Raw genomic sequence first — 27,636 nt, forward strand, 5'->3', positions numbered from 1 at the left:
GTCATTCCCTAATATCCTCCCCTCTGCCTTGAAGCCTCCCTGAAAACAAAAAGGAACAGTCAAGCAGATTTTACTGCCCAGGATCATGCCCGACTGCAATGTGTGACATCCCACATCTTCACTCTCCCTCTCATATAGCTGGAGGAGGAATGTACCTATCCTCTTGTTTTACAGATGGGAGAGGAAGGAAGTAACTTGGCCAATGTTCCACACCAAGTCAGTTGCAGTTGCCTTAGCAATCAATCAATCCACAAACATTGATTACGCATCCAAGTCTCTTTACTCTCTTTCTCTTCCCTCACAGCGACTGGCTGGGTGGGAGGCTCCCATCCTCATGGGGTGCTGTCTACTCTAGCCCAGTCCTGGGTATCTGCTCGGCCAAAGATGAGGTAGAAGATCACCCCAAATAGGTTAATGGCTCCTGACAAGATGAAGACATGCCTCCAACCAGACAGGGTGTCCTGTGAATACAAAACAGGGAAGTCAGGTCCATGAAACCACAGGGGGCTGGGCCCAAGAGATGGAGAATGGAATCTTGGCACCCAAGCTGGGTGCCCGTGAGGTCCTGTGCAAGGAAGGTGACCCAACCCAGGTTAAAATGGAGAGAGCTGGAAACTTGTGGGAGGGGCTGAAAGGAGAAATAGTGGATTTAGGAAGGAGATCAATGAGGACTCATTCTCTCCTCCAGAGCCATCTGGGTCCGGTGGCAAGATATACATCAGGATGACTAGAGATGGCCCTGAATGTTTGAGGGGTTAAGTGACTTGCCCAGAGTCTCACAGCTAGTAAGTGTCTGAGGTCAGATTTGAACTCAGGTCTTCCCAATTTCAGGGCCATTTCTCTATCTACTACACCACCAGCTGCCCCCTGGTACATAGTAGGCACTTAATAAATGCCTGTTCCCTCTTTTCCCTTTTGGAGCACCTCTTAGACATAGAATATTGGAACATACTATTGGGGGAAGGGCTCTAGGACCATCGGCTTCAGGCTGGAGCATTTGCACCTCAGTTTCTCCATGGATAAAATGGGAATGATATCTGTTGTGCCCCTCTGGGGTTGCTGTGAGAGGGCTATTCGTTCTGCAGTTACCCGACTGCTGAGGAATCCAGCCACAGTGGGTGCCGCCATTCCTGAGAGACTGCTCAGTGTGTTAATGACTCCACATAGAAAGCCTGCATACCTGAGTTAAGGGAAAAAGAGAGCAGCAGAGGCCAAAAAGTGTTCCTTCCTTCTTTCATTCAACAACTTTTCTTTTTCTTCTTTCTTCCTTCCTTTCTCCCTCCCTCCCTTTCTTTCTTTCTTTTTTAGGTAATTGGGGTTAAGTGACTTGCCCAGGGTCACACAGCTAGTATGTGTCAAGTGTCTGAGGCTGAATTTGAACTCAGGTCCTCCTGAATCCAAAGCCAGTGCTTTTTCCACTGAGCCACCTAGCTGCCCAATTCAACAATTTTTCAATGATTCTCTATGTGAGCCAAGCCCTGTGGGTGAGAACAAAGAAGGTTCCTGCCTTCATAGAGCTTAGTCTAATAGGAGAAGCAGTTTGGTGTGGAGGGATTGGCACTGAGAGATGGAGCAGACCCCTTGGGAGGAAACTTTGATGGCCCATTGGAACCATTAGATTAGGAGATCCTCAAGGGCACAGAATGTCTTTTTCCCCCCATTTTTTGTATCTCCAGTGCTTATCACAGTGCCTGCCACATGTTGTTAGTGTTCAGTCATTTCAGTTGCATCCAACTCTTCGTGACCCCCTTTGGGGTTTTCTCGGCAAAGATACCGGACTGGTTTGCCATTTCCTTCTCTAATTCATTTTACAGATAAGGAAACTGAGGCAAACAGGGTGAAGTGACTTGCCCAAGGTCACACAGCTAGCAAGTGTCTGGGGCCATATTTGAACTCAGGTCTTCCTGACTCCAGGTCCGGAATTCTATCCATCCTGCCACCTAACTATCCTGCCTGGCACATAGTAGAATGCTTATTGACTGACTAACTGAACAACATTCAATTTGTTAGGAATCCTTGACCCTTTTTGTGACACCTGGCAGGGGCCCAAGTGTAGAAAAGAGTAGGAAGATACCATTCAGAAAAAAGGAGGCAGAGACTGACCTCGGGGCCACATCCAGGAGATTCATGGCAAATCCTGCACCAGTCATGCTGATGAGGGTCATTGAGAGAGTGAACAGGATGACAGCAGAGATGTAATTGCAGCCGATGTAGGAGACCCTGAGCACCAGCGCTGCTGGGCACAGCATTCGTTGGGAAAGACAAGGGACAGCATTTCCTCTGCCTCTTCCCCCTCATCTCTTGATTCACCTGGAAGCTCTTCCTTCCTCCTTCTCCTCCCGCATGTCCCCCACCACCCCCATTCTCTGTTAATTTCCAGTGCTCTTCTTTCCCAGCTAAGCCTCTTTTCCTTCACTCATCCATTCCACAAATACTTGTTGAAAGCAAGTATAGGACTTGTGCTGGCTCCTACACACTCCACCCAGGCCTCACTTTTAAACAGGTACATCATGTGTCCAGGGCCTAGCTGAAAGTGTCCAGATGGACTGACCCACACGGCTCAGTAGGGGATGGAAGAAGGGATGGGGACCCAGAGGCATCTAGTGACTTGGCCAAGGTCACAGAGGCATCAGGTCCATTCTTACCTAGAGCTGTGAAGAGTTTCCTTGTTGTAGGCAGCTGGAGCAGGCTCTTGGCTACCAAGAAGTCTCCCAGGAGCCCTGTGCCTATGTGACCCAGCCAGTTTCCAATGTATGGAGGGGCACTCAGGAAGCCACTCTAAGGAACAACCCAGGGCCCAAAGGCCCCTTGCAATCAGGACCTGGGGGATCTTGGGTAGAGGGGAAAAGAGAGGAAAGGAAGAGCAATAGAATGAAGATGAGAAAGGGCAATAAAGGAGGAGAAGGTAAGAGAGAAGAACAGAGATTGTGACAGAAAAGAGAAAGTTAAGAGGCATCCCCAGGTGAAGCAGCTTTTCTGCTGATGTCTCAATCCAGTTATTAATGAGCCATTTCTTTGGATTGAGCAATATCCTTTCTAAGCACCACTTTCAAATTCCCGTTGGAAGCTACCACAGTAAGGTACTCACACCTGGAGCCAAAGGGTCAGAAGGCAGAGGAACTTTAGAGTACAGAACGTCAGATATGGGGAGAATCTTAGAACAGAGCATAAGAGAGCTGGAAGGGACCTTAGAACATAGAATGTCAGAGATGGGATGGACCTTAGAACAGAGAAGTTAAAACTGGAAGACTTAGAACCTAAAACATCAGAACCAGAAGAGATCTTAGCACCCAGAATGTCAGATCTGGGATGTCCCAAAGGACACAGAATGTTAGAGCTTGGAAGAGCCTTAGAAGAGAGCATGGTAAAGCTGGAAGGGACCTTAGAACATAGAATGTCAGAGATTGGAGGGATCTTAGAACACAGAAGTCAGAGCTGGGGGACTTCGAACCTAGAACATGAGAGCTAGAAAAATATCTTAGAATACAGAATGTCAGGGGCAGCTAGGTGGTGCAGTGGATAGAGCACCGGCCCTGGAGTCAGGAGTACCTGAGTTCAAATCCAGCCTCAGACACTTAACACTTACTAGCTGTGTGACCGTGGGCAAGTCACTTAACCCCAATTGCCTCACTTAAAAAAAAAAAAAGAATACAGAATGTCAGAGTTGAAAGAAACTTTAGAATGTAGAAGTCAAAGCTAGGAGACTTAAAACTTAGAACATAAGGGCCAGAAGAGATCTTAGAACCCAGAATGTCAAGCTGGGAAGAATCTTACAACAGAGCATGATAGAGTCAGAAAAGATCTTAGAACAGAGAAGTTAGAGCTAGGTGATTTAGAACCTAGAATGTCAGGACTGGAAGGAAGCTTAGAATATCAGAGATGGGAGGGTCTTAGAGATCATCTAATCCATGCCTCTTTGTTTACAAGTGAGAAAAGTGAGTGCTAAAGTGACTTGCCCAAGGTCACTTATCCAAAGGATCAAATTGCCCAACAACACAAAGGAAGTGACAGAAAACCCTGAACAGTCTAAGAACCTTGGTTCTCTACCTTGGGAGGTATTGAGGGAGGAAGAAGAGAGGAGGGAAAAAGAGCAAAGAAGAAAGCAGGAAAGGCAGAAGTTTGTGTGAAGCTAGATACAGGTTCCCCAGTTTGTTTAGCTCTTAACAGTGAGAGTGTTGGGTGATAAATTGGTTCAAGGTACCTCCTTCTCTCCTTTGATGATGGGAACTTAGCTGATGATGCCCCAGCAAAGGTAGGGGCATGGAGGACCATGGCAAAACTCATCTCTCTGGTGTCCAGGTGAAGGATGTGGTTCAAGTACACAGGAAGCAGGGTCAGCTGTGTGTAGAAGAGCCAGTCACAACAGAAAGAGGTGACTGAAATGGCCCACGGTGGCCCGCATTTCAGCATGGAGAGGAGAGGCAGTGACCAGCTGTGGCAGGAGCCCTAGGAGGAGAAATTCTATTAGTAAAACAACAGAATGCTCAAGAACACCAGACTTAGAAGTTTGAAGACTCAGGTTTAAATCTGGCTCTCTCACTGGATAATGATGTGATCTTGGGCTAATTGCTTCGCCTGAGTTTCAGTTTTTCCCTCTGTGAAAAGGGGATGGGGGGCAGCTAGGTGGTGCAGTGGATAGAGTACTGGCCCTGGTGTCAGGAGGACCTGAGTTCAAATCCAGCCTCAGACACTTAACACTTACTAGCTGTGTGACCCTGGGCAAGTCACTTAACCCCAATTGCCTCACCAAAAACAAAAAAAAAAGAAAAGGGAATGGATAATAATGCTCACACCACCTACTTCGTGGTTTTGTGGTTGGGATCAAATGAGATCACAGATTTTTTTTTCTTTAATCGTATTTTATTTTATTCCAATGAGATCATGGCTTTTTCCTTTTTTAAAGGGAGGCCTTTATTGGAGGAGTCTCTGACCCCATTTCCAAGTTCAGGTCATAGCAAGGCTGGGAAAAGGCACCCCTCTTACCCTCTGGGTTGAAGCCGATGTGATGTAGTCCTTCTCTGTGGTGCTGATGTAAGGATGACTCTCGGGATCTTCAAACACCAGGAAGAACCAAAGCAGGCACCAGGCACAGCTGACACCTCCTAGTGAGTAGAGACAAGAATAAGGAATGAGAACTACCTCCCAGGATAAAAATTGCCACATTCCTCAGAGGACTTTCCTTTATTTATCTAGGCCTTACCACAACCCCTGGAGGGAGGCAGGGCAGATAGTCTTTTTTCTTAATGAATTGATATATTTTTATTTATTTTGCTAAATATTTCCCAATTACATTTTTTAAAAATTATAATATTCATTTAAAAAAATGTTTGAGTTCCAAATTCTATCCCTCATCTTACCCTTCCCCCACCCCTTGGGAAGGCAAGCTATAGTTGTTGTCTTTCTTTCTTTTTTTTTTTTGTGAGGCAACTGAGGTTAAGTGACTTGCCTAGGGTCACACAGCTAGTAAGTGTCAAGTGTCTGAAGCCATACTTGAACTAAGGTCTTCCTGAATCCAGGGCTGGTGCTCTATCCACTGTGCCACCTAGCTGCCCCTGTGTGTTCTCTTTAAAATAGTCTTTTAGACAAAGCATTTTTTCATCATAAGGCCTTCAGAATTCTCTTGTATTATTGCATGGCTGAAAATAACTAAGCCTTTCACAGCTGATCATTGTACAATATTGCCTGTTATTGTGTACAATGTTCTCCTGATTCTGCTCACTTCACTTTGCATCAGTTCATGTAAGACTTCCCACATTTTTCTAAAACCATTTCTTTGAGCACAATGGTATTCCATCACAATCATATGCTTCAACTTGTTCAGCCAGTCCCCAACTGATGGGCATCCCCCGAACTTCATTTTCTTTACCACCACAAAAAAAGCTGCTATAAATATTTTTGTGTCATTGGTTCTTTTCCCTTTTCTTTGATCTCTTTGTGATACAAATATTCTAATCCCTATTTATATAAAAGCCCAGAGAGGTTAAGAGATTTGCCCAAGGTCACACAGCTAGGAAGTAGAAGAGGCCCAGATAAAAACCTAGATTTGCTAAACCTTAATTCAACTTCCTATACTATTATATTAGTTACCAAATTGGAAGGTTGAGGCTCAGAATTTTTAATGTGGGCTCAGCAGAGAGAAGAACAATTTGTTCATGGGTCATAGAGGCATCATGGTACAGGGCCAACTGTCAGACTTAGGACACTTGGAGGCAATTCCTGGCTCTGATATGTATTTTCTGATTGGCCCTAAGCAATTCACTTGACGTCTGTGGGCCCCAGTTTCCTCATCTGCAAAATGCTGGCTGAAGTCCCCTCTAGGGGCACCTGAGCCTGTTATTTGAATCCAGATTCAGCTCTCTTGGTCTTCTCTCTGTTATTACAGCCCTCCCCGAAAAAGATGCTCCTTTCTCCCCAGGGACCTAACGGGGTCTCATTCATATCTACAAGCTGGGCTGATGAATTCGAGACTATTCAGCTGCACTGAACATAACCATGAAATGCATCTTTTTCTCCTCACGTTTGCTTTGGATGCCCTTTGGTATCTGTTGGCTTCAGCTTTGGCTACTGGGAGGGGAAGGGAAAGAGGTTCTTTGCTTTTTTTTTTTTTTAAGTGAGGCAATTGGGGTTAAGTAACTTGCCCAGGGTCACACAGCCAGTAAGTGTTAAGTGTCCAAGGCTGGATTTGAACTCAGGTACTCCTGACTCCAGGGCCGGTGCTCTATCCACTGTGCCACCTAGCTGCCCCCGAAAGAGGTTCTTTGTACCTGACAAGGTACCCACAGAAATGCCTGGTTGATGACTTACCGAAGATGTAGAAGAAGGTGGGCCACCCCAGGGTCTGGCAGGTGATGCCTCCCACCATCAGGGTGAAGAAAGTCCCTGGTGTGGAGCCTGGGAAAGAATATAGAATCAGAGCTGGGAGGGCCCTTAGAACACAGGATGTCAGAGCTGGGGGGTGGGCAAAGAACACACAGTGTCAAAGCTGGGAAGGCCCTTAGAACACAGAATGTCAGAGCTGGGAGGGCCGGCAAAGAACACACAGTGTCAAAGCTGGGAAGGCCCTTAGAACACAGAATGTCAGAGCTGGGAGGGCCCTTAGAACACTTGAGTGTCAGAGCTGGGAGGGCCCTTAGAACCTAGAATGTCAGAGCTGAGAGGGACTCTAAAAATATATATGTATGTGTTCATGTATATATGCATGCAAGTATGCATGTATCAGAGTTTGAAGGACCTTTACAATGTAGACATTAGAACTGGAAAGTTCCCTGTGCTCTAGGACATCAAGCATCAGAGTGATGCTGGGAGGGACCCTAGAACATAACAAGCACATGACTGTCCAGGACCTCTGAGAGCATACAGTCCAACTCTCTTATTTTGCAGTTGGGAAGATGGAGGTCTGCAGAAGGAGGCTAAGCCTCCTTACTGCCCATCTCGGCTGGAACACAGAGCATGGAACCCTTGAGAAGGAGGTTGTTGTGCTGGGGGTGGTGGTTCTGAAGATAAACTTTTCACAGGGCATGGTCATATGGAGGGACAGCCTTGATGTCTTCTGAGGGTGGGGAGCAACAGGCTCTTATAAAACATATCCCTGGAGTCAGTGAGTGAGGCCCACCAGGGAGCTGCAGGTCAAGGGACTGGGGCACATGAGGCAGGTTTATGAGAAGTAACCCAGAGCCAGCCCGTTCTTACCAGCATCTGAAAAATTCACGAGGCAGGTGAGTTCCTGAGGTGGGGCCCACTTTGTCCAGAGAGTGTAATAGGCTGGGAATATCACACCCTGTCACGGAAGGCAAAGCAACCTGGTCATTCCCACTGCAAAGGTGACAATTCAGTCCTGCATTTTCTGTATTTGGGGGAGAGGGCAGGCCTGGAGAAGGAGAATGACAGGGATGGGGACGGGACCTGTGGTTTCATGATCACACAGAATTCCTGGGTGAGGAAATGACCTTTCCTGATGGCCTTGCTTGCAACTTATCATCTTAGAGAAGTCCAAAGAAGGAAAAGCATCTTCCCACTGCTGGCGTGCTGCGTTTTATGTCTCCAAAGCTTGTTTAAAAGAGTCAGAAAGAAGTTTACAAGCAGAGAATGTCAGAGCTAGGGGGACCTTACAGCAGAGAATGTTAAAGTACAATATGTTAGAGCTGAAAGAAACCTTAGAACACAGAATGTTAGAACTGGAAGAAACCATAGACAGTCTAGTCCAGCCCCTGTACAAATGAGGAAACTGAATCGCAGAGGGGGAAGAGACCTGCCCAGTCACACGGGGATGAAAATCTAGGGCTCCTGGCTCCCAACCCAGCGCTCCTCCCACCCCACCATGTGCACTTCCAGCTTTGGCCATCTCTACTGGGTCTCCTCTACTTCCATTCATGGATAAGGAAGGAAGTGAAGAAAAACAAAATGGTACAATCCAACATCAAGAATCTATTTAGGGGGCAGCTAGGTGGTGCAGTGGATAGAGCACCGGCCCTGGAGTCAAGAGGGCCTGAGTTCAAATCCGGCCTCAGACACTTAACACTTACTAGCTGTGTGACCCTGGGCAAGTCACTTAACCCCAATTGCCTCACTAAAAAAAAAAAAAAAGAATCTATTTAGTTCCAATAAGATCAATAAGAAGGGACAAGGTTTCTTCCGTGTCCAATATGATATTTAGCCCTTAACACCCTGTGTAGTAGTAATAATACTATTATTATATGGCATAGTAAGTAGAGGATTGGACTTAGAATCAAGAAGACCCCGAGTTCAAATCTTGCCTCAGATATTTACAAACTGTATGACTCTGGGTAAGTCACTTAACCTCTATCTACCTCAGTTTCCTCATCTATAAAATGGTGATGATGATAATGATAACAATAATCATAGTTAAATGAGATAACACATGTAAAGCGCTTTTCAAACCTTAAAGCATATATAAATGCTACTGCTGCTGCTACTACTACTACCACCACCACCACCACCACTACTACCACCATCACCACTACTACTATACTAGTTCTGTTCCTTGGGCAAGTCATTTAACCCCTGTGTGTGCCTTAGTTTCCTCATCTGTAAAATAGGAATAATAATAGCATCTACCTCTATTGGTTATTTAAATACAATAATGTGTATTATGGCATGTGATACATATTATAATGTTTTGAAGCATTCAAAAACCTTAAAATACTATAAACATATTAGTTATTATTGTTGTTGTTATTGTTATTAATGCTTAACACTCTCTTGGTGATTACAAAGCACTTTTATACACATTTTCTCATTTGATCCCATCAATAGTCCAGGGAGAAGTCCCAGAGAGGAATTGTCTGCCATATTTATCATTATCATTAACATTGGCATCATTACCAGGTCACCTCTACTCCAGATTCCTTCTGGAGTATGGAATTTGTTTTGTCCATATCATTCCCTCTCCATCATCTTAAATGCTGCCTTCCTTCAAATTCCAGTCAAATTTCCCACAAGTTGCTTCTTATTATTGTATTATCATACAAAGAGGGCTTATCTAGCTAGCATTATAATATAATATTCTAGTCAATGGCTATTCCAATCCCTTCACTTGACAGATGGGGAAACTGAGGTCTGGAGATGTAATGATAATAAGCCTATAGATGGTTCAGAGGGAGACCTAGCTAAAGCAGACAGTAATGAGAAGTCCAATAGAGGTAAATGGAGGGAAGGCAGACAATAGATGTGAAATGGATGACTTTGGTCAGTGTTTCTAGGGTGGTCTCCCCACATCTCCTGCCCCTGTTTGTGGATGGAAGAAGTAGAAATGGGGCATGAAGACACTGAAGCTGTAAAGAGTCATGGATAGGACGTGCTCACATACTGAACGAGTCCATGCAGGAGACAATGAAAACGACAGAAGCAATTATGACCTACTGCTACTGCTGTGGTATATTAGAAAAAGCAGTGGTTCTAAAATTGGAAGACCTGGGTTCAAATTCAACCTCTGGTTGAATCTGTATGACTTGGGGAGGTCACTTAACTTCCTTGGGCCTCACTTTTCTCATTTGGAAAATGAGGGGGGCTTGCCTAGCTGGCCTCCAAGGTCCCTTCTGGCATGAGATCTTTGATCCTAAACTCCTACTACTAATAGCTAACGTTCACATAGGGCTTTAAGATAACAAAATACTTTCCTCATTAAAAAAAAAAACAAAAAACAACCCTTTAAAACTAGGTGACTGGGGCAGCTAGGTGGCGCAGTGGATAGAGCACTGGCCCTGGAGTCAGGAGGACCTGGGTTCGAATCCGGCCTCAGACACTTAACACTTACTAGCTGTGTGACCCTGGGCAAGTCACTTAACCCCCATTGCCTCACTAAAAAAACAAAAAAACAAAAAACAAAAAAAACTAGGTGACTTATAGGATAAAAAGTTGGACTTGAAGTGTGGAAGACCCAAATTCTAATTCCATCTCAGACAACTTACTAGCTGTGCAACCCTGGGCAAGTCATCTAACCTCTCTGAGCCTCAGTTTCCCCATCAGTAAAATGGGGATAATCATGGTATTGATTTCACAGGGTTGTTGTGAGAATCAAATGAGATAGTATTTATAAAGCTCCTTGCAAATGTTAATGCTTATAGGAAAGGTAGCTATTATTCACCATTTTATACAAAAAGAAACTGGATTTCCGAGTGGAGAAATCCAAGAGACGGGATTTGACACAAAGTCAGTCTCCCGACTTCTAGCTCTGAGTTCTTTCTTTGTATGATGAAACCAGTGCAGTGCTTACCTGAGAGAAGCCTTACAAAGCCTGGATGAGGGCCAGATAAACCACACCAAGCTCTGCCACTGAGGGTAGGAGGAGGCCGAGGATGGAGGAAAGGAGCATCCCAGTGCCTAGCACAGGCTTCCAGCCTACAATTCCTGTGAGGTACCTCCAGGGATCTGTGTGATGAGGTAGCCGTAGGAAAAAGAACTCAAGAGGAATCCACAAGTTTCAGGGGTCCAGTTGTAGACAGGGGCCTGGAAGATCGGACATGGGTCAAATGACTGGGGGAGTAGAGGAGATACAGAATGGTATGATATAAAATATATATAATAGAGCATACTAGTATTGTGTAATCAGTGCATAATATAGTATCATAATGATATAGTACAATAAATGTTTAATACTGTATAAGGGACAGCTAGGGGGCGCCATAGCACATGGAGCCCTGGGCATGGAACCAGGAAGACTTATCTCTATGAGTTCAAATCTGGCCTCAGACATTTACTAGCTGTGTGACCCTGGGCAAGTCACTTCACCCTAATTGCCTTAGTTTCCTTATCTGTAAAATGAACTGGAGAAGGAAATGGCAAACACTCCAATATCTTTGTCAGGAAAACCCTTAAATGGGGTCATGGAGAGTCAGACACGACTGAAACAACTAAACAACATAAATATTGTATGATTAATGCATAATATAGTATAATTAATATGTAATACAAATATGATAAAAGTATAAGACAGTATAATACATAATCAATGCTTAATATAGTCTAATCAATAAATACACATTAAGTGCCTACTATAGTATAATAATATTATATAATTAATGTATAATAGAATAGAATTTAGATAATGATACATGGCATTTCTGTGACAATTTATGGTTTCCCAAAGCACTTTATGTCTGTTCTTATTTTAATTATTAATAATTATAATAACCATAGCTGGCATTTATATAATGCTGTTAGGCTTTCAAAGTGCTATATGTTATCCCACCTGATCCTTATAACAACCCTGAGAGGTAGGCGCTATTATTATTCCCATTTCCCAGCTGAGAAAACTGAGGCTCAGAAAGGTTAAGCAGTTTCCTCAGGGAGGCACAGTTAATAAGCATGGGCAGTAGGATTCAAACCCAAATCTTGCTGGTTCCACATCAAAAATTCAATCCACTATTTGATTCTTGAATAATACTTTTTCTCAATTACACGTGAAAATAATTTTAAACTTTTTTTTTTGGTGGGGCAATAAGGGTTAAGTGACTTGCCCAGGGTCACACAGCTAGTAAGTGTCAAGTGTCTGAGGGGAGATTTGAACTCAGGTCCTCCTGATTCCAGAGCCAGTGCTTTATCCACTGTGTCACCTAGTTGCCCCCGATGTAAGATTAGAGCTGGAAGGAAGTTTAGGGACCACATTGGCCAGCCCCCTTATTTATCTATTTATTCATCCATTCATTTATTTATTTATTGGCAGGGCAATGAGGGTTAAATGACTTGCCCAGGGTCACACAGCTAGTAAGTGTCAAGTGTCTGAGGCTGGATTTGAACTCAGGTCCTCCTGAATCCAAGGCCAGTGCTTTATCCACTGCTCCACCTAGCTGCCTCTAGTCCCTTATTTTTCTACTTTGCTCCACTGCCCTTAACTCCCAATCCAGTCTTCCTTTCATACCACCAATCCCCAGCCAGTCTCCAAGTCTATATAGCTAGTGTCAAAGGCAGCCCTCCAGCCCAAACCTTGTCCAAGGCTCTCTATACAGCCGACAAACCCTGGGTGTCCCTTAGGGATCCAGGAACCCGCTGGGGAGCTCTGGACTGAGCTACCTTTGATGATCTGCCTTAGAACCCCACTCTCTAACATGAAATGCCTTGAGCCCATTGTGATGGTCTGAGGAATCCCATCTGCAGCCTGATGTTCTCATTAATAATTCAACCCAATCCAACAAACATTTATTCAGCACCTACAATGTGGAAAGGAATGTGCTGGGCATCGGGGGCCCAAAGATGAAAAATGGCATGGTCCCTGCCCTTGGTAAGCTGTTATCTGTGCTGGAGCCAGCTTGAACAGGTTCACAGAAGCCAAATGTTCAATTTCCAGTTAAGCCTTGGAAATCAACAAATGTTACACACCATGACTTGAGTGTTCTGTTTGACTGTCTGTATTTAAATAAAGTGATGGTTCTTTAGTCATTTTTCAGTCTTGTCTGACTTGTTGTGACACCACTTGGGGTTTCCTTGGCAAAGATACTGGAGTGATTTGCCATTTTCTGCTACAGCTCCTTTTCCCAATTACATTTTTTTTTTGGTGGGACCATTGTACCACCTAAGCTGCCCCTAAGGCATACTTTTTAAATATAATTTCTTTTTTTCTTTACTTCTTTCTTTCTTTCTTTCCTTTTTTTTTTTTTTTGCGGGCAATGAGGGTTAAGATACTTGCCCAGGGTCACACAGCTAGTAAGTGTCAAGTATTTGAGGCCAGATTTGAACTCAGGTCCTCCTGAATCCAGGGCCGGTACTTTATCCACTGCACCACCTAGCTGCCCCCAAGGCATACTTTTTAAACACTTTATTTTTCTCATCTGTTTCCTCTTGTAACATGACTCATATGGAAATGTTTTGTGATGGCTACATGTTTGTAATCTATAGCAAATTGTTTGCCTTCTTAAGGAGTGGGGAGGGGAAGGAGGGAGAGAGAAAATTTGGAATTCCTAATTTTAAAGAGAGAAATGTTAAAATTGTTTTTACAAGTAATTGAGAAAAATAAAATAATTTTTAAAATAAACCCATAAAACTGCACCAAAAGGTTTTTTTGGGGGGAATTAATGATGTGGGCCCATCCCAGGCCACTCCCTGCCATCCCCTGAAAGAGTTGCCTACCTTGACCTCTCTGTGCTGTGATGTGTTTTGGGGAACAGGAGAAGGTGAAGGACACACATCTGCAGAGACATTGAGAACTGTCTCCTGGCCCGTGCTGTTCACCATGGCAATGATGGCGATGCTTAGGTCCACTCGCTGGGAGTAGGTAACGAATAAGGAGACGTGCAGGATGAGAGCCAGGCCCCAGCAAACAGAGCAGAGTTGTGGCCCTGGAGGACAAAACCAGGCAAGGAGTCAGGTGCCCTTTCTCCTCTTCACAACCCAGCCCCTCCTTTCAGTCTTCTCACACCTGGCTCTCCTCCATGCACTCAATGGTCCAGGCACCCTAGCCAGTCCATGTGCGATTCCTGGACAAGGACTCTCCGTTTCCTATCTGCATGCCTTTGCACTGGCTATGTCCCATGATTCACCTCGGCCCCCTAGCTCCCCCCAGCTTAATGTCTTCCTCTTTCAGATTACTTCCCATTTACTCTCTCTATATATATAGATAGATGATCAATAGACACACACGTTGTTGTTCAGTTATGTCTGACTCTATGTGACTCCATACACTTCATCCATAGGGTTTTCTTGACAAAGATATTGGAGTGGCTTACCATTTTCTTCTCCAGACTGTCTCCATTTTACAGATGAGGAACTGAGGCAACTAGGGGGGGTCAAGTGACTTGCCCTAGTCACAAAGCTAGTAAGTGTCTGAGGCCAGGTTTGAACTCAGTTCTTCCTGACTCCAGGTCTGTGTTCTATCCACTGAGCCACCTAGCTGCCCCTTATGCTCTATGAATATTACATGTATGGATATGAATACAGATATAGTCATAGTCAGAGATAGATATAGATATAGACAGAGATGACAGAGACAGAGACATAGAGACAGACGTAAATATAGATAGTAAAATATATATTGTCTCTCCCATTAGAATATGAGCTCCTTGAAGGCAGGGAGTGCTTTTGCCGCAATTCTTAGCATATTAACTAGCAGAGTAAACACTGGATAAATGTTTGTTGACTAACAAAAACAGGGACCTTGTCAAAGCTCTGAAAACTGTCCCCCAGGAGAAAAGCAAGTGAGTAAAGCTTTTTGGTTTGGACCTGTGATTTCATCTCTATATAGAATTACCAGTGTGGAAAACACTTCCTTCCAGTGATGCACATTACAACTCATCTATAGTTATAAGGCAGCTAGGGGGCGTCATAATACATAATGTGCTAGACCTGGAGTCAGGAAAACTTATCTTCAGGAGTTCAAATCCAGCCTCAGACACTTACTTGCTCTGTGACCCTGGGCAAGTCACTTAACCCCATTTGCCTCAGTTTCCTCATCTGTAAAATGAGATAGAGAAGGAAATGGCAAATCACTTTAGTATCTTTGCCCCCAAAACCCCAAAAGGGGTCATGGGGAGTCAGACACGACTGAAAAATGACTGAACAACAACATGAGTTATAGTCTTAGAGACTTGCCTATGAATATTTATTACCACCACTAGTAGTAGGAATTATATTTAAATTACCTTGCTGTGAATGTGAGCTACTGCTTAATAATAAATTATTAACAATTATCACACAGCCATCAAAGTATTAGAGAAGTCTTGGTAATTAATTCAGAATAACAACCCACCTTTACATAGCCCTTCATGGTTACAGTTCACTAGGTTCAAAGTACATGAAATACATTCTATCTTTTCTTGTATCATTATTTTTTTTAGTTTGAGCCTCAAAAGCCCCGTGAAGAAGGCAGGGTTGGGATCATTTGTCATGTGCATTTTTTTTTTTTTGGTGTTTTTTTTTGGTGAGGCAATTGGGGTTAAGTGACTTGCCCAGGGTCACACAGCCAGTAAGTGTTAAGTGTCTGAGGCCGGATTTGAACTCAGGTCCTCCTGACTCCAGGGCCAGTGCTCTATCCACTGCGTCACCTAGCTGCCCCTGTCATGTGCATTTTACAGCTGAGGAAACTGAGCTTTAGAGAGGAAGAACACCTTGACCAAAGTATCACAGCTGGTGAGGCCCAGACACAAGGCTGGAATCCAATGCTCATGACTCAATCCAGCACTTGTCACTTCCTTCCTCCTTTATCCTTCTTCCAGATCTCTCCTCTGCTCTTAGCTCTTTCCCTTTGACCTCATCCTGCTTTCCCTTGCCCACTTTCCATATTCAACTTAGCCCAGTGGGGCTTTAAAATGTAATAGGGGCATATGATCTGCTAACAGGTAGCACTGTCCAGATGATGACAATATTCTTTATTCATACTGCCCTTTATCCCTATTTCCCAGGTGTCTTTATTGGCAAGGGGAATGTAATTTTTCTCAGCTGGAAAGATGGGCTGAAGGATGGTGGAAGTGGAGCCCAGCAGGGACTGAGGATATCCTGGAACTTTTGAGCCTTTCTAAGAGGAGAGGGAGAATATGCCAGACTTGATCCTTAGTCAGGACCATGGCTATTTGCAAGTGGAGGGATCAGCAACCCAGAAACTAATAAAATCCTGAGCACTTAGAACCTTGTTTGACTCAAGAACCCACTTAAGGAGTTTACCTGCCTGGGCAGAATTTGCCGACTCATTGGGACTTCGGGAATTTGCATCCTTCCCACTTCTCCCCTTCTGTGGCCTCACTGCTGCTTTGATGAACTGGCATTATTCCATCTAAATTTGTTCATTAGCTGTCTCAGCATCTCTTTTATGAGCTGCCTTCCTTGAGAATTCAGCTCAGTATAACACAAGCAGAAAATCCCAGAGCATAAGAAGCTATAGAACAGGCAGTCAGTTTCTGTGGGTTGATAATATAGTCATGATTGAACAACAAACAAGACATTTTAATTTATATTGTAAGTATAATTTATAAATCAATTTATCAGTAAGCAGTAACCTGCGGTGAGGCCTCTCTCAGAAGGGCATTATTTTTTTCCTCTATAAAAAGGGGGGGCTTCTAAGGCTATTTTATGTTTCCATGTTCCCTTCCCATCCTAACATTCAGTGTCCTAGGGTTATATAGTCTAAAGTTCCTTCTCGAGCCTCACATTCTATGTTTTTGTTTATTTTCTGATCAGGATCTGTGATGTCACTGATAAAGGAATGCCCAGAGAGGAAAGAGAATCTTTGACTTATATACTCTCAGCAGCCCCCCTCCTTCTAAGCTGTCTTTGGCTGGAAAATTATCTCAGCCCGTTCTTTTGTGGGGTTTGCTGCTTTAGGAATTGTCCTATGGCATTATTTGGGCTTTTGGGGAGCAAGCGCTTACTGCCTTTCCTCCGCCATTTTGGCTCCGCCCGGAAATCTGACTTATACACTCTCAAAGTATTTCATTTTGTCTTTATATTCCCAGAAGCCAGTACGGTGCCTGGCATATAGTGGTCATTAAAGGAGTGATTGAGTAGAAGGCCTTGTGGGTAGTGAGATTGAAATGGCTTGTCCAGGGACCCACAGCCACTACACCTCAGAGAGAGGGCTTAAAACCAGGTTGTCTTAAGGTCCTGTCATGCTATAATATTCCACAGAATAAAGTCCCTTCAAGATTTGACAGTTGATGTCCTAAGGTCTCCTCTGGCTCTGGAATTTTCATATGGGTATAATTAGCATCTTTCCTTCCTAAAGTCCAAAGCCCTTCATGTTTTCTTTTGCTACAGATACTGAGAGGAGTGATGGGAAGAGAGAACAAGGACCTACCTGAATGGTGGCTATGTGGTCCTGGGATGTGGGACATGGAGTCAACTAGCTGTTTCCCGCTGGGCTAGTCATTTCATCTCTTTCAGACTCAGTTTCCTCATCAGTAAAAAATGAGGATAATAATAACACCCACTTCCCAGGGTTATCTTCAGTAAGGTAATGGATACAAAGGTGCTTTGTAAACCTGGAAGTACTAAGTTTTGGCTGCCATTACTGTTATTATTATTATGTTGTTGTTATCATTAATTTATTTCTGGGGGGCTGCTCATCAAGGAGGGGACAGGTACTTTCTCCATGGATCTCAGGGGCTGAACTGTTATCCTCCATGCTGAGTTTGACACATCTTCTTGTCCCCTTGGGCACTTCGTCTTTCTGGGGATAGCTTGTCTTCTTGGCATCCACAAGAGAGGGTTACAGCTGGGCCAAGGAAAAAGGTTTCTGTCCAAATCGTGTGGCTGAGCCAATGATAATTTAAATACACACACACATACCCCCAAACCTAGCTGGAATAAATCAGATTCCCACCCATTTCCTGATGCTTAGTGGACCCCATCCTCCATATTACTATACAATTTTTCTCCAAGTTGTTTGGCAAGTATATGTCTTTTAGGTTTTTTTGGCAAGTCTTAATCCCCTCTCCCTATACACACACACAGAGGAGTGCTCAACAAAGAGACTACAATTGTTTATCGTTAACTCTCAAGTCCCTCAAGGTTTCCTATTCCAAGAAGCATAAGACACTAGAGATTATCCAGTCCATCTCCCTTGTTTAAAAAAATAAGGAAGCTGAAGCTAGGAAAGGTGATGTGATTTGTTCAGGGTCATTGAGCTAGTCAGCCTCTAAGAGAGGATGTGAACTCAGGCCTTCCCGAGTCCACTCATGCTAGGCACTGTAGTATCTACTGCACCAGCAAGCTACCTGTAGAGACAGGAGAGTCCTCACAGCATGAACTGTGTCCAAAGTCTTTGAGATGAATGAATAAATGAATGGATGGATGAATGAATGAATACATTTATTAAGTTTGTACTATGGGCCAAGCAGTGCCATTTTTATGTGAATGATCAGACTTCAAATATTATGTGTGAAAGAATATCAGAAGGCTAGACCAAATGACTTTTCTAGCTCTAACATTTTCCGTTCTAAGGTTTTTCCTAGCTTTGATATTCTACATATGAGGCCTTTTTTTTTGGCGGGGCAATGAGGGTTAAGTAACTTGCCCAGGGTTACACAGCTAGTAAGTATCAAGTGTCTGAGGCTGGATTTGAATTCAGGTCCTCCTGAATCTAGGGCCGGCGCTTTATCCACTGCGCCGCCTAGCTGCCTGGCCTATTTGATTTTTAACATTCTATGTTCAATTTGGGCAGCCTGATGGTGAAGTAGATAGAACGCTGGGTCTGGAGTCAGGAAGACGAGTTCAAATCAGACACTTACTAGCTGTATGAGTCTGGACAAGTTACCTTACTCTGTTTGCTTTAGTTTCCTCATCTGTAAAATGAGCTGGAGAAGGAAATGGTAAACCATTTCTTATCTTTGCCAAGAAAACCCCAAATGGGGACATGAAGAGATGGATATGACTGAACAACCACAACAAATGTTTGATTTAATTCAACAAGGATTTCTATTCTAGCATTATGTTCTAAAGGTTCTACCAATTCTGACATTCTGTTCTAAGATCTCTGTAACCGCTGTCCTTTTATCTTCTAAGGGCCCTCCCATCTCTGACATTCTGGGTTCTAACGGCCATCCCAGCTCTGACATACTGGGTTCTAAGTTTCCTTCCAGCTCTCACATTCTATGTTCTGGTCATGGTTTTCAGGTAGTCCAATGATTTTCAAATTATCTCTCCTAGATTTATTTTCTAGGTCAGCTGTTTTTCCAAGGAGATATTTCACATTGCCCTCTATTTTTTCATTCAATTGGATTTGCTTTACTGTGTCTTGGTTTCTCATAAGCTCACTAGTTTCCATTTGTTCAATCCTAATTCTTAGGCAATTATTTTCAGCAGACAGTTTTTTTAATCTCCTGTTTCCATTTGGCTTTTCAAACTATTGACTTTTTTTCTCATGACTCTCCTGCATTGCTCTCATTTCTCTTTCCATTCCTTCTTCTCTTTCTCTACATCTTCGTTCTATCTCTCCTACTTTCTCTTCAAAATCCCTTTTGAGAGCTTCCATGGCCTGAGACCAGTTCATATTTTTCTTGGAAGCTTTGACCCTATTATTTTCTTCTTCTTCTGAGGATGTATTGTGGTCTATCTTTTCCCCAAAGAAGTTTTCGATGGTCTTCTGTTTTCTCTGCCTACTCATCCTGGCTTACTGTTTCTTGGCTTTTTACTCCTTAAAGTGTAGTACTGCTTCCCGGACACACCGTTTGTGCTACAGCGTGGCCCAGGGGGTGATTGGGCTTCTTCTCAGCCTGCCTGGCTTGTCACACATTCTATGTTCTAAGCTTTGTGAGATTTAAAATTGGATATTAGATCATAAATCTCCCCTCTTTAACCTTTCCCTTAATTTATCTCCCAGACTAGTAAATGGAAGAAGCTTCTGGTTTTCTAGTTAGAGCTTTTATTGTATGGTAGTCACAAGGTGATGTTGATTAGAAGTATAGGAAAGTAGAAACACAATACAAATCATCTTAAGTCTAAGCTTAGTCTATATTCCATATAAAACTCACCAAAAACTGAAGGCCACCTTTGGGGAGAGAGAGACTGTCAAGCGTGTGCTGCTGCTAACCTCCCCGAAAGGGTGGTCCTTCAAAAAATTGGCGTCTTTCAGTTATCCTAACTGACTGTTAAAAAACTTTCATTTTTTTTTTTTACCACATTTCCCCCCTTTGCTTCCTCAAGAAACGGAATGTTTCCTTGATGGAACAGTAAAAAGAATATAATAACTATTGCTAACTAATAATATGTGAATAACAATATAGAAAAGGAAGAGAGGAAAGTTTTGTCCAGAGGGGCGATTTTTTTTGTCCTCATGAACCGACGCTTTGACATTAGTCTTGCAAAGGGAGAGCCTATACAGAGAGTATATGTTACAGATAGTATATATTATAACAGAAAGGAGATAGTAAAAACTAATAAAGCAAAACAGTTCATATAAAGTCTCTGAGTTCTCTTGTCTTCTTGAAGTGGTAAGATGTCATCAGGAGGAAACTGGATTCTGGACTCTGGTCTGGAAAGCTGGATTCTCTTCTTTAACTGTTTGAATTGCTGTATTTTTACTAAACCTTAGCATAGCATTGTTAATAATCAAATTAATAAATTCCATTACATTCCCTCCTTTATGTCCTTAGACTTCTAATAGAGGGTTGAGGTAGTTATGCAATCAGTAACACTTTTTACCACCATGTGTCTGGATCAAAGCCAAATTTAGTATGTGTTCATGACACCTGAAAATGTTATGGAAAAGTTATCATACCATATCTCATGGTTCTGAGACAGCCAGTGATCATGCTAGGCCACAGGTGAGTTCAACTGAGTGAGATAAAAAGATAAATAAGTTCAGTTAAATTAGGTTAAATTAGGAGGGAGAGAGGATGAATACTGGACTGTGCCTAGTAATTGTGTTCTACATAGCCACCATCATAAGCAAACCATGGACTTACGTATACCTGTCTCTCCTTTTGTTGCATCAGGGCCTGCATCAGAGTTCACAGCAAGTTAGTCTCTGAAATGATAAGTTTCCATACTTCCAAAATCTCATATTAATTTCACCAAAGACAGTATGATGGTAAAAATGCGTGCTATGCTGCATAACTGAGAATATATTAGTGATATATACAATAATTCCAAACCATATCCAGAGTATAATGACATATAAATAAATGAATGTAAATAGCTGATTATATTAGACATTATTACATAATCTTCTTTTAGAAAGTAAACCACATCATCTTATACATGAATTCTCTAGTATAACAGTAACAGATACTTAAAGTGGTGATTAATTTATCAAAAAGAAATAAGACTTCAATTAGCAAGATTCAATATTCAATGTTTTCAGTGAGGTATCAAGCAATAGGGTTCAATAACCCTTTCTGGTCTTTTTTTAGTTAAACAACAACATAAAAGAGAAAAGAGAAGAAAAAATACAACTCATTAGAACTCATGGTTCTCTCAAAAAGAAAGAGTAAAAAAAAAGAATTCTGGTAGCTTCTGAGGCCTGATGGCCTCACCCACAGCATATACATATTTGAAAAGTCACTTAGTTTACAAAATCGGGTTTTAAAGAAAAGCAAAAGAAACAAAAGTCAAAAAAAAAAGCAAAACCAAAACCAAAACTAAAAAGCAAAAGATTCGCTAAGCACCCTTTTGTGCTCTTAAAGGTGTGGTGAATTCCAGGTCTTTTCAGTGCCTTTCAAAAGTCAAAACAAAAAAACAAAAACAAAACCAAAAAGGATTAAAAAAAATAGGTATAGGGTAGGGAAAGGGTGGGAGAAATTGAGGTGGGCCAGAAAACTAGGCCATGTGCTTCAGTGCTTTTGCCTGTAGAAGGAAATGCTTGTTAAATTTTAAGGTATTTAAGCTGCTAGAGTTTGGGGTATGTCACATTGTTTTAACTGGTTCCCCAATTCTCTGCATGCCAAAGTGGCAGGGGTTTCTGAATTGTCATTGATCTTTCTAATGCTGTCATAATGTTCTTTATGGTAGAAAATGTGGAGTTCTCTAGCATCAGTTTTGTCTATGCCACTGATTTTCAATAAGGGCTGATTTAACTGATGAACTACCACATTCAGCTGATGCTGTTTAGCAAATGCCAAAATTGTATCATTTCCTCCCCACTTTCCAAATTTCTTTAATTCGTCAACATATTCTTCAAAAGGGGAGTCATTTACTCTAAAAGACTCAAACTCTTGTCTATGGTTAATCATGTAAGAAGCAGCTTCTTGTCTATGTCTGAGATGATTTCTACCGTGACCTTCTAGGTGGTCTGCTAAAGCCCTAAAAAGACAATTTCCATCTCCTGATACTTTACAAAGACCGAGTCCCAAAGCATTTTAACTGATCAGTGGGATTATCAAATGGGAACTGCCTATTTCCTCTGAACTCTCTTTGCTCTTTAACAGTTGCTATCGTTAGGGTTTTTAGCTCTTTAGCGTCTACCTCAGGGCTATCTGAAATCTCTTCACCTATGAATGGTGCAGGCTTTACATGAGAGAAATGAATCCAAGAGTCTTTTTCACCAATCTTAATGGGAAATGGGGTACGGGTTGGGGTTCTTGGGAATTCCTCTTTAAAGAATTACACCCTCTTGCACGCAAAACTTAGTTAGAATAAGGTGATAGTTTATTGAGGAACAAGGGAAGGGAAGGGTGGGGGGAGGGAAACCATGAAAGAAATCCTTGGACTTTTCATGGGGAGATTTGGCAAAAAGCACATGGCTCAGAGGTACCAAATCTCCTCAAACAGGAGACTGGAAGGTACTTTTATAGAGGACTGATGGGGGTGGACCATGTGGACCATGTCTTTCTGAAAACTCTTCACCTATGAATGGTGCAGGCTTTACATGAGAGAAATGAATCCTAGAGTCTTTTTCACCAATCTTAATGGCAGTAGGAGTTGTCAATAATACCTGAAAAGGTCCTTCCCAGGCAGGTTGGGTTCCACTGGTTCTCTGAAAATTCTTTACATATATTTTATCTCCTGGGTTGAGGTTATGCAATGAAAAGTCTAATGGGCCTGCCTGGACCACGGCTCCTGCCTCATGGAGTTCATGTAGCCTGGTTTGTAATTCCTGTATATAGGAGGCAACAGAAGTATCACCTCCCACCAGTGATGTATAAACTGGGGAAAAAGTTTTAGCTTGGATAGGAGGGTGACCAAAAAGCATTTCATAAGGAGATATATGAAGTTCTCCTCTTGGTCTACTTCGTAGATAGAATTGTCATGGGGCGCAGAGCACCCCAGAATTTCTCTGGGGCACACCGAGGAATCTTCTCCTTGAGAAACTAAACCAGAGGACAGATAACGCCTAGAGGAACCAAATCAGACTGAGCTAGCTTGGGATTCCTACCCTTCATTCCGGTCTCCCTTATCCTGGGGAGATAAGTTTGGGTGTGGCTTCGGCCTTTGTGTCCTGAAGAGGGATCCATAGCCACCCCTCACCCAATTCCTTTAGTCACTACCAGTGGGGGATGGTCCTCCACTGCTCACCCAATTCCCCCAGCTACCACCAGTGGGGGATGGTCCTCTCTCACTAAAGGAACTTTTCACGGGCAGATGGGCCACCCCCATCAGTCCCCTATAAAAGTACCTTCCGGTCTCCTGTTCGAGGAGATTTGGTACCTCTGAGCCATGTGCTTTATGCCAAATCTCCCCATGAAAAGTCTAAGGATTTCTTTCATGGTTTCCCTTCCCCCACCCTTCCCTTCCCTTGCTCCTAAATAAACTATCACCTTGTTCTAACTATGTTTTGTGTGCAAGAGGGTGTAATTCTTTAAAGAGGAATTCCCAAGAACCCCAACCCCAACCTGTACCCCATTTTCCCACTATATCAGAATAATGCCAATGGTAGAACATCAGGCCATTTCAAATGGGTTTCAGTACATAATTTGCCAATCATACTCTTAAGCTCTTTATTCATACGTTCAACTTGGCCTGAACTTTGTGGATGGTAGGGCGTGTGGAATTTTGGAGTCACTCCCAAGAAAGAGTAGATTTGGGATAAAATCGAATCAGTGAAATGTGTGCCTTTGTCAGAATCGATGCGGGCTGGTGGGCCAAAACGAGGTACTATCTCTTTAAGAAGAATTTTGGCAACAAAGGCAGCTGTGGCTGGGAAATGACTCCACCCACCGAGTGAGCTGATCAACTATAACAAGGCAAAATTTATAATGTCCTGCTTTTGGCATAGTAATATAATCAATTTGTAAGTGCTCAAAAGGTGTATATGCTAGAGGACGCCCTCCATAAGCTTTGGCCTTAAAAGCATACTGATTATAAGATTAACATGTGGAGCAGCCCGAGCAGATTCGAGATGCTGTGTTAGTCACACCTGGTGCTATCCAGTTTCTCTTAATAGAGTCTACAATGCCTTGTGTACCAAAATGGCCTTTTCTGTGAACAGAGAGGCATGCCTGGTGGTAGAATTTACGGGGAAAAAGTGGCTTACCTTCTGGAGACACCCAGACGCCGCTGATCTGTTTCACCTTAAATTTATTTTTCCACTTTTCTACTTCAGAATCATCATAGGTTAGGTTGAAAGGAATATCCTCAGAAGGTGAAAGGTTAAATATATGTTCAGGAGCTTCTAATGCAGCAAGCTTGACTGCAGAATCGGCTCGTGCATTTCCCTTTGAAACAGGATCACTATTCCCTATGTGGGCAGGGCAATGTATAAAGGCTAGGGAAGAAGGCAGTTTCAGGGCATCTAAGAGGCCCTAACCCTAACCCCATAGATACCATGCGAGGATTCAATTTTGCCACTCTCTGGCTCTTTCCTGAGACTCCTACTACATTCAAAAATCCTACAGGTCTACACCCAGCATCTGGTTTGCTTACTAATACTGATTTAGAGGCTCCTGTGTCTAGCAGACAATCATAATAAGTCTCCCCCACTTTTAGGGTAACATATGGTTCTTTACTCTGGGGAGGTGAATGGACTGGTACAAGGGCATTCAAAAAATCTGGATCTGGGAATATATGGCTTTCATTATCTATATTCCGTTCCTCCCCAAGACCCCGTCAATCCTGTGCCCTCCTCTGAGAGGGACCTTGGTTACCATTATTCTGGTACTGCCTTTCTGTATTCCTCCGAAAAGATCTATTTCTATTTTGATTTCGCCTGTAATTAGAATTAGAATTTCTTCCCCAAGTCCTACATTCTCTCAATTCATGCCCCTCCTTATGACAGTAACAACACACCTTAGTGCCCTTGTTCTGGTGTTCACATGGCTGACTAGGAATCACCGGTGCCAGAATGCTCTGTTTGGGGTGATCTGGACCTGTCTCACGTGAGTCAAAGACATAATTTGCAAGTTCCTTAAGTCTATCAGCTGTTAAGCTCCTCCAATCTGGACATTGGGTCAGAAAATATTTGCGTACTTCTGGTAGTGAATTACAAATAAACATGTTGAGAATAATATAAGAATCTTTTGAATCAATTGGATCTAATCTGGTGTATTGCCTGGCGGTCTCACAAAGCCTATCGTAAAATCTGCTTGGTCTTTCATTAGCCTCCTGAAATGTGCTCATAAATTTCGTCCAGTTTTCGGGTTTTCTAGAGCATAATTCCATTCCCTTCAGAAGTGTTTCCCTAGCGTTTTTTAATCTTTGGAAATCCCTGTCGTTATTATAATTCCACTCTGGATCCTTTAGAGGCCATGCCATAACGGCCTGACCCTTCGCAACAAGGGCATTTCCTGCTGAGACTATATCTGTAATCTCAGTTGGGGACAGTAAAGTTTCCATAAGGCAAGTAACATCAGCCCAAGTGGGTTGATATGTATTAAATATAGTCCTTAACTGTGAAATTACAACGTTTGGATGTTTCTCAAAACTAGGGATGATTGATTTCCATGAGCTCAAGTCACCTGGTTTAAAGGGGTCATATTTTCTAACCTGAATTGGTACTCCCTTTTTACTATGTTCTATAGCTTCCTGCAGGGGGGGTAGTTTCAGCTGATTTGATTCTAAAGACTGGCCAATATCTATTTCTGTAACTGGGTTACCTCCAGTAGGGGGAGCTATCTTAGTGTCTCTCTCGCCATGTGGTCTACCTTTAATCTCTTTCCACATTACAACCATTATAATACCCATAATGAGAGTTATAATCATGTGAACTATCGTGAGTATGGTATTACAATTTATTTCAACTGCAGGCATAAAATTCCTACTAATATTAAACACATTTTCAGTGGAGACAGTTATACTCATACCATTATACCAAAAAGATTTTGCTGTGTGAGTGAGGAGGAGACCGATAACACAATGAAGGAATACCGAGTAAACTAGATGTCTAAATTTGGACAGTATGGTACCCCAACATGTTCCAATGCAAAAAACTGAAAAAACCAAAGGGAAAATGACATATTCGATCATATTTAAACTGGACTGGCTTTTTTTTTTTAAACAAGGCTTTTAGAGGCTTAAAGTCTTTAAGGGAGATTAGACAAAGGGAAAGTCCGTGGGAGGGGGGGTATTTGGAAAATCCACCGAATTAGCTGGCTTGTGGCCAAACTAGGGAGGGTGGGAGGGTCCTTAAGGGCCCTTCAGGGTCTCCAAACTGTGAGATTTAAAATTGGATATTAGATCATAAATCTCCCCTCTTTAACCTTCCCTTAATTTATCTCCCAGACTAGTAAATGGAAGAAGCTTCTGGTTTTCTAGTTAGAGCTTTTATTGTATGGTAGTCACAAGGTGATGTTGATTAGAAGGATAGGAAAGTAGAAACACAATACAAATCGTCTTAAGTCTAAGCTTAGTCTATATTCCATATAAAACTCACCAAAAACTGAAGGCCACCTTTGGGGAGAGGGAGACTGTGTCAAGTGCGTGCTGCTGCCCAGTGAGCCGGGCCCAGTCGAACTCTCATCAGCATCAGCCTGTGCAGCGAAGTCAGGAGACCAGCAGAGCAGGAAAAAACTCCACTTCCGTTCTCTCCTTGCCTTTTAAGCTTGCACCCCGGAAGTCTAGTGCGTAGCAGGCAGTCTGACGTGCGCAGCAGGCGCACGTGCATAGCTCATGCCATTGGTCTCCTCCCCGAAAGGGTGGTTCTTCAAAAAACTGGAGTCTTTCAGTTATCCTAACTGACTGTTAAAAAACTTTCATTTTTTTTTACCACAGCTTCCCTCCCAGCTCTGACATTCTGGGTTCTAAGTTCCCTTCCAGCTCTCACATTCTATGTTCTAAGCTTCCCTCCCAGCTCTGACATTCTGGGTTCTAAGTGCCCTCCCAGCTCTGACATTCTGGGTTCTTTCTAAGGGCTCTCCCAGCGCTGACATTCTGTGTTCTGTTTCCTTTTAGCTCTCACATTCTATGTTCTAACCTTCCCTCCCATCCCTGACTTTCTATGTTCTAAGGGTCGGCCCAGCTCAGACATTTGACATTGAGCTCACTCAATGAGCTCTCAGAGAGCAACACTGCTTGGTTCCCCTTTCCTCTGACCCCTCTTCCCTCCCCCATGCCCTTATTTACACTAGGAGTGGACTCCAAGCCCCTGACATAGCTCCCACAGCCCCCTTCCTGGGCTCCCGGGGTGAGCTCTGGGCATTTCAGTAGCTCAGCCAGAGGCAGCCCCCCTCCCCCTCCCTCCTTCTCTTCCTCCTCCTGCTCCATCAGCATCTGGCTAAAGATTCCAGGATAAACAGTCCAGCCCTGGCCGGGGCCAAGAGAGAAGCGATTGGGGACCTTTGTCCTCACCTGACTCTGGACTGGCAGGAGCTGGTCAGCGAGGGTCAT

The 27,636-nt window shown here is 43.1% G+C and overlaps 1 protein-coding gene across 1 annotated transcript; it reads right to left on the reverse strand.

The window, feature by feature from the left end:
* Positions 1–27,636, reverse strand: LOC122748143 (probable small intestine urate exporter). The gene is given in 13 exon segments (XM_043993839.1): positions 1–461; positions 1,090–1,180; positions 2,104–2,278; positions 2,646–2,778; positions 4,270–4,446; positions 4,984–5,102; positions 6,805–6,891; positions 7,690–7,777; positions 10,733–10,878; positions 10,881–10,965; positions 13,582–13,789; positions 17,481–17,626; positions 27,373–27,636. Coding segments are annotated over 13 exon segments (1,848 nt in total). The 3' UTR covers positions 1–332.

This window comes from Dromiciops gliroides, chromosome 3 (assembly GCF_019393635.1).
Source record: "Dromiciops gliroides isolate mDroGli1 chromosome 3, mDroGli1.pri, whole genome shotgun sequence".
NCBI classification, from domain to species: Eukaryota; Metazoa; Chordata; class Mammalia; order Microbiotheria; family Microbiotheriidae; genus Dromiciops; species Dromiciops gliroides.